Here is an 8,022-nt window from a genome sequence, read left to right on the forward strand (position 1 = left end):
GAGAGTTTTAAAAGAACACTTGAACAACACATATTCACAAGCATTGAGAGCTTGAAGATCTGGGTAGAACTTCAAGAGATCGTGTAAGAGAAAATTCTTGAGAGAAAGATTTTCCAAAAAGCTTAGTCCATGCAATTGAGTGAGAGCATACTCCAAGGGGAAGTTGCCGTGTTCAAGTTCAACTACTAGAGATTTCAGAAGGAAAGACAAAAATTGAAGAGCGTCAGAGGTTCTGGCTTCCTACTGCGGTAGAAGACAAGCGGGTCTCTTGTCTTAGGTAAACGTGTCTAGTTACAAAGGTTTTGTAAACGTTTTACTTGTAATACTTTCAATCAATAAAATTAGTTTTCCTAGGTTTGGTTGCCCCGTAAAGTTTTACCTTTGAGGAGTTCTTCAATAGGTTTCCCTTTGTAACCAAATTAGTGTGTTAATACTCTTAATATTTTATATTAGTTACTAATTTGTGCTAATAACTTTTGTTCAGCATTAACGTCATAATCAGGGGTACTTGGATAATTTCACTTTTCATGGTTAAAATAAATTTTGACCAATCAAATTACCATGAAGGAATCATCGTGAGAAAATAATTAAAAGGGTTACAAAAAGGGCACGCAAAAAGACTTAGAAAACTACCCGAGAGAGCTTCTATGTGTTCTCTCTAAGAACGGAAATGAAAAAGGTTGAAGTGAGTGAAAGGATGACTTGCATGCCAAATAAACTTCTGAAAAGGGAAGTATGGGATCGAGTGACACCTTGATGGATGGTGATTAGGTCACAAGAAGGTGAAAATAGTGAGTAGTTTTCAGCTAAGGAAACTTTCAAGAGAAAGGTGGTGGTTAGGCGGCCTTTGGCCTTCACATCATGCACAACTTTGAGGCTTTCATGAGTAATGGATGGTTAGCCTTGAGTGGGTGGAAAGTTCCTCAAGAAACTTTACCAAGGTGGCCAAAATTCGTGGGCCTAATGGGCCTTAAACAAGTAGGCTTCATTTTGGGGTTTAAAGAGGGTTTGGTTAGGGTTTGAGATGCTATTAAGCCCAAATCCAATTTTTCTTTGCCCAATAAAATTCTCAAAGTTTAAAGGGTTGGATAATGATGTTATAACATTAATTTGAGGAATTAATAACATGTGAAAGTGATTTAATCAAGTGATTAAACTCAATACTAGAAATCAGATCAAATAGGGTTTGAAGGCCAACTTTAGGGTTTCGATTTCAATCAAGCTTTTGGGGTTTCAATTGGATTCCAAACATTTAGGATTTTACTAGGGTTGAACCCTCTTTGGTTTTGGAATAATTTGGATGGTTGGATGGAATATAATTTTGCTTTGGTGGCATGATCTCACACCTTGATTTCCTTCACATTTCCATCTAATGGTTCCTCTTGGTGCTAAATGTCCAATATTATTCACCAAGTGTGGCTAAGATATTGCCAAGTATCCAAATAAAACTTCTCTAACCTAATTTGGACATTCCACACCGTGATTTTGAAAACATTACACTTTGTGCTACTATTGAGTTTACTATTCACTCTGAGAAAAGTGAAAATAAAATTTACACTGTAAAGCCCTAAATATTCACACTAACCTAACTATGAAATTTGTTTATCAAAATTCAATCTTGAAATGCCACTAAATAAACAAAACGCATTTTTGAACAAGTGTTTTGTCCTAAAATCGAAAATGAGATAATTACGCCACCAAATCCCAAATAACCAACTGAGTCTGATGGCGCAAGTCATATCGCATTTTGCCACTTCTAACTATCTCAAAGAAATAAAATCGTGCTTCTGGAAACATAATGAGTGATAACACTAAGGGCAGGTTTGGTAATCAAGACAAAACACAAAATTTTCATCTCATTTCATCTTATCATTACACATTTTTCAAATCTTCATACAAAATATAATAAACAATTCAACTTTTTCAAATCCCAATACACCTTTTTCAAATCCCAAAACAATAATAATATTAAAACATAATATTTTAAACTTCAAAACAAAACACAAAATTCTCATCTCACCCCTACCCTAACTATGCTGATAGACTAAAACCTAAGCGATTGGTCGATTCGTGAAAACTTATGGAGTTTTCAATAGGTTCTTAAAATGTATAGAAATTCGACCATTGAATTTCTAGCGGGCTGTTACATCCTCCTCTTCTAAAAAAAAGATTTCGTCCTCGAAATCGATGTAAGTACTAACAAGCAACAATACTAAGGAGAAGACACTGCTCACCAAACCTATTATCCATCACTGGACGTATCGTCACTGGTCGGTGTCAGTGGTGGTGCGTCGATGTCCATCGGCCTGGCGGGCTAGGTTAAATAGTAGAATACGCCATCGTCTAGATCATACATCTCATTATGCACTGGGCCGAAGTGCTACTCGTGTAACAGCCTGCTAGAAATTCATTGGTGAAATTTCTATTAACTTTAGGAAAATCGTGAAAACCCCATAAGTTGTTACGAATAGACCAATCGCATAGGTTTTAGTCTGTCAACATAGTCAGTGTTATCACTCACTTTTGTGCTAAAAATATGAGTTTTATTTATTTGAGATAGTTAGAAGTGTCAGAATGCGTTATGGTCTATGTCATTAGACTCAGTTCATTATTTAGGATTTTATGGCACAATAAGTTTATTTTCATATTTTCGGATGAAACGCCTGTTTGAAACTATGAAATTATTTTTGGGAGCACTTCGAGGTTGAATTTAGATAAAAGATTTTCACTGTAGGTTAATATGAATATTTAGGAATTTTTAGTGCTAAGTTTATGATTCACTTTTTTGGAGTGAATAGTAACCTCGATAAGCGCACCAATTACAGTGTTTCAAAATCACAGTGTGGAATGTCCAAATTAGATTAGAGAAATTTTATTTGGACACTTGGAAAGATCTTAGCCACACTTAGTGAATAATATTAGACACTTGGCACCATGAGGAGTGTTTGATGGATTTGAAGGAATCAAGGTGTGAAATCATGCCACTTAAGCAAAACTTTGTTTCATCTGCTCAACCAACTTGTGCCAGATCAAAGAGGGTTTCAATCCTAATGAAGCCCTAAATGGTGGGAATCCAATTGAAAGCCCAAAAGCATTGTTGAAATTGGAACCCTAAACAGTTTCCCCAAAACCCTAAAGTTGGCCTCTAAACATTTTCTAATCCGATTTCTAGTATTATGTTTAATCACTTGATTAAATCACTTCCACATGCTATTATCCTTCAAATTTGTGTTAGAAAGTCATTATCCAACCTTGTTAACCTTGAAAAATTGATTAGGCCAAGTGATATTGGATTTGGGCTTGATAGCAACCCAAACCCTCTTTAAACCCCAAAATTTAGGCCCATTCGGTTTAGGCCCATTAAGGCCCACGAAATTGGTCACCATGAGCATTGCTTCATGGATAAGTTTTGTACCCCCACTTGGCTGGCCATATCTTTACAAAGAAGGGACTAGAAGGTTTTTGAAATACAAAGCTAAAGGGCCACCTCACGCTTTCACTCTTACACTCCACCTTAAGAAAAGATCTTGGACTGATTTTTATGAGAAGAAAAGGCCAACACTCAACCTTTCCTTCAGTCCTATCACTTTCCATAACTTGTGTAAGAGGCTCTCCAGTCCACTTCCCACGAAAAGCAACTCTCCTTTACACTTTTCCTTCATAGAACACAAAAGACACTCTCGGACAGTTTTTCTTACCTCTTTTGAATGCCTGTTTCGAAGCTTTTGTAAGTGTTTCCTCGCAACGTTTCCTTCATTAAAGTTGTTTCTTTTGGAGTCTAGTTTACGTGGATATCTTATTTGTTCCATTTGGAGATCATTTGATTGGTAAAAAGTTGTTTAGACCCCAGAAAGGTCATTCTGGGCGATAAACTGGAGAGTGTGTTATATTTTGGAGTTTTTGACCAAGCTAATGAATAGATCTTGGTCCGAAATTTTTATGGAGTACTGTTAACATGTGTATATGATTATTGGTTGAGGATTTGTTGCATGATTAAAAGTTTTGGTGAAATATTTTCTTAGATCTAGAAACTTAGAAACTGGAAGAGGAAAAACAGTTTCTGTTTTGAGAAAATTTAAATCTTTTATGGTTTAATCTTATTCCAATGGCTTTGATATTTTTATTGGAAGATCCTAAACCTCTTATATACATGTTAGAAATTCGGTTAGCCCAAAGTGATGATGTTCTTGGCTAAATTTATGTTTTGGTTGATGTTTAACCATGTGATCTTGAGTTTGATGCTTGGATCTGTTTTAGGACACCTTTTTAAACCATGTGATGTTTTGGTTTGAAGATCACATCGTTATAAGTCATGGATCAAGAGGTTGATCAAAACAAGTTAGAAACAAAAATCTGTTTTGAACTTAGAAGAAAAACCAAAAAAGTTCAAGTATGGTTTTAGTGATTTTGATGACTTCTGTTCATAATTAAAAACATGATTATTCTTAAGAATATGTTATGAGTATAGTAGAAGAAAAATTTTGATTTTTAAAATTTGAAAGAATTATAACAAAAATCAAAGGAAATAGCCTTTGTATGTTTCGGCCCTATAGAGCTTTAATGGTTGTGTTTAGTTTTAAATTTTTCTGAATTAATATTTGAGTTTATGACAAAATTTATATAAGGTATTTAAGTTTTGGTGATTTTTGGAGTTAGGATGCAAAATCCTTAAGTTAGGGGTAAAATGGTCATTTTTCCATATGTAGAGAGTAAAATGGTACTCTAAGTTGATATTTTTCCATATTCCTTATTGTTAGCGATTAAATTCTAATTTTTAGAAATCACTACTTTCAATTTCTCGTGATCGCACTTGAGTTTTGTCTAGAAGCGCGAACACCGAGGTAAGTTAGCTTTTAACTTACTATCAGTTTAATGTGTATGAGCGATAAGTAAGGGAACTAAAGTCTATGTAAGCATGTTATCATATGTACCATGCCAAGTCATTACATATTTATCTGTTACATAGAATTTATTCTGTCACAAATTATTCATCTGTTACACATGATATTTTGTCACGTATTGCTATACATTTCTATACATTGCAAGTATGTCATGTTAAGTTAAGTATGCCATCTATTACATGTATTGCATGTCACGTAATATTCATTGTCACATGTTATGCCATGTTACGAAATATTGTCTGTTACATGTATGCCATGTTATGAAATGTTGTCTATTACATTTATGTTTCAAAGTATGTTATGTTTGTCGTCTTACGTTCATGTAACGTTACGCTACATCAGGACTTCTATCTTTTATGTCACGTTCATGTCACGTCACGTTATGAAATGTCATGTATGCCAGTTAAGTTATTCATGTCAATCACGACCCTAAGCACTAGGATGGGGTAATATCCTAGTAGAACTCATTTGTCCATGCTGGAGTGTCTAAATATGTGTGAAATTCCTTGGGTTGACGAAATACAGTCAACAGGTTGCGAATGGGGCCTAACTAGCTGGTCACCGGAGCAGGCTAGACACTAACGCCGATGGTGCCACACATTATGTTACGTGTGTCCACATCAAGTGTGGAACAAGCAAATAAGTCATGGCGCCACAACAACTGTGGAGCATGAAGTATGGGACCACAACAACTGTGGAGCATACACTACGTGAAACACAGCAATTGTGACACGTAGAATACGTGGGGCCACAACAACTGTGGAGTACGTATTAACGCACTCATAACTGGTATAGACACATGTATTGTGATGCGGTAATCGACATGGACACACGGCTCAAAGGGACCCGTGTAGCACCCATATGGTCACTTTATTAATTGAGTCTATTGAATAAGATTCCAAGTTCATGTATTTCACGTTCAAGTCATGTTTCACGTTATGTTATGGTTCAAGTTTACGTTCACGCAATCATGGTAATCCCATGAGATAAGACTACTCTATCATGGTGACCCCATGAGACAAGAATATGTTTCAAGTTCATGTTATGTTATGTTCACATTCACGTTATGTTCCAAGTTCACGTTTATGTTATGTTTCAAGTTCACGTTCATGCTATGTTTCAAGTCCATGTTATGTTTCAAGTCACGTTCATGCTAAGCTTCAGTTTCAGTTTAAGTTATGCTAGTTATGTTATGTTGTATGTCAAGTTATGCTATGATTACTTATGATTTGATTATGCATTCATGTTTTTACTGCCATGCATGCATCATTAACCTGTATGGAAGTTTCCTGTTAACTTGCTGAGAATTGTAATCAAATCTCACTGTGGCAGTCTCAACTACCATTCCCCCCGAATGGTAGACTTTGTTACAGGATTTGAAGGAGAATCAGGAATCGACCAACTAAAAACGGTCGACTACGCGACGGTGCGACGTAGATGGTAATACAGTAGTTACCTCAGATTACTACTTGTATTTGTGGAGTTCAATCTCCAGCACTCTTTGATCACAACCATATGGACTATTATTGTGATCTTAGTTGTTTAGTATGTCGTTAAGTATGAAATATGTTTTAAGTATTTGGGATATTTCAGTTTGGTGTATAGTATTGCTAAAGGAAAAAAAAATTATCTACTGCGAATATTGCATAATGCTATATGCATGTTAGGAACATTGCATCTTATATGTTATGAACGGGGCAAGTAACATTGTGTTGTATGTCTTGACGCTTCAAATGTCCATCCGATCTCAAGCAGAATTTGGGGGCGTCACAGGGTGGTATCAGAGTAATACGTCTATGGGTTTAAATCCACAAGTCCTTAGGAAATGCACCAAATATTAGGTTTAAAATTTTAGTCTTCATTAAGCTTGAAATTTTTGAAGTATGAGAGATAGTACGTGGTTGTAATACGTGTACTCGTATGTTTCTGAAAGTGACACATGACTCACAGTAGGATATCTCAGAACCCTGGGGGAGCCATGAATCAGGATAATCAGAATCCCCCGATGGATGGAGGATTAGCTGAAACTATACGTTTGCTGGCTGACATGCTTAGACAACAGGAAGTGCACGTACCCAGACCCGAAGTCAGGGGTTGTATGTGTGAGAAGTTCTTGATCCATCGTTATCCAAAATTTTCTGGTAGTGAAGAGCCACTGAAAGCCGAGAAATGGATTATGGATCTCGTAAGGACCTACGAGATCTGTGGATGTACTGAGGACCAGAAGGTTCTGTATGCTGGATACCTATTCCAAGGAGAAGCTCGAATATGGTGGGATATGCGAAGGCAGCTTCTAGTCAGGGAACTAGGAAGTTTGGTTGCACTGTCTTGTGAGAGATTTAAGGAAGAGTTCGACAACATATTATTCCTAGATTCTGTCAAACAGCTGATGGCGCAAGAGTTCACGACTTTAACTCAAGGCAGTTTGACCATAGAGCAGTACGCCACTGAGTTTATGGCGTTAGGAAGGTTTGCACCACACTTGATTTCTACTCAATAGATGCAGGCACGAAAATTTCAAGCCTAACTTCAAGCAATGATCCGTAGCCAAGTAGCTTGCCTAAGAATAGAGAATTACCAAGAGTTGGTAAATGTGGTCGCGATAGCAGAGGCTGAGTAGAGAGGTCTAGCGATCCAAATCAATACCGAACGAAAGAGAACTTCATTGTACGCTACTGAAGAAAAATCCGAAAAGGAAGAAGATGTCTACTGGACCAGATAAGGGAAAAGGCATCGAGACTGGAAGCTCAATGCCAACCACATACCCAATATGTGGGATGTGCGGAAAGAACCATGGAGGCAAGTGCAAACTTACCTCAGGACTCTGTTTCAGATGTGTCCAACCTGACCACTTGATCAGAAATTGTCCCAAAAGAGGCTGGAAAAATGGAACTGTTCCCGATAGAGATTCCAAACCAAAGTCACGACCTCCAGTACCAGCTCAAGTGTATGCAGTCACTTCTAGAGACGCAGATGCTGACGCCCCAGGCACTGAAGGAGTTGGCACCATCACTGGTATTTTTCTAAGACCTCTATATTGTTAAGCTTATTTAAGGTTGATTAGATTGCAATTGATGGTACTATTGAATTATTGATACTTTGGATAAGTTAAATCATTGAG

At 36.9% G+C, this 8,022-nt stretch overlaps 1 protein-coding gene across 1 annotated transcript; it reads left to right on the forward strand.

The window, feature by feature from the left end:
* The first annotated feature begins 6,840 nt into the window (after positions 1-6,840).
* On the forward strand, positions 6,841-7,401 carry LOC109019082. The gene has a single exon (XM_019001307.2). It carries the CDS (start codon positions 6,841-6,843, stop codon positions 7,399-7,401), a length of 561 nt encoding a protein of 186 aa, XP_018856852.2.
* Positions 7,402-8,022: the final 621 nt, after the last annotated feature.

The sequence above is a fragment of the Juglans regia genome, chromosome 1 (assembly GCF_001411555.2).
Source record: "Juglans regia cultivar Chandler chromosome 1, Walnut 2.0, whole genome shotgun sequence".
Classification (NCBI taxonomy): domain Eukaryota; kingdom Viridiplantae; phylum Streptophyta; class Magnoliopsida; order Fagales; family Juglandaceae; genus Juglans; species Juglans regia.

Excerpts from the sequence above, each read along its gene's own strand:
- LOC109019082 (XM_019001307.2), top strand. The coding sequence starts at position 6,841 with ATGACTCACAGTAGGATATCTCAGAACCCTGGGGGAGCCATGAATCAG.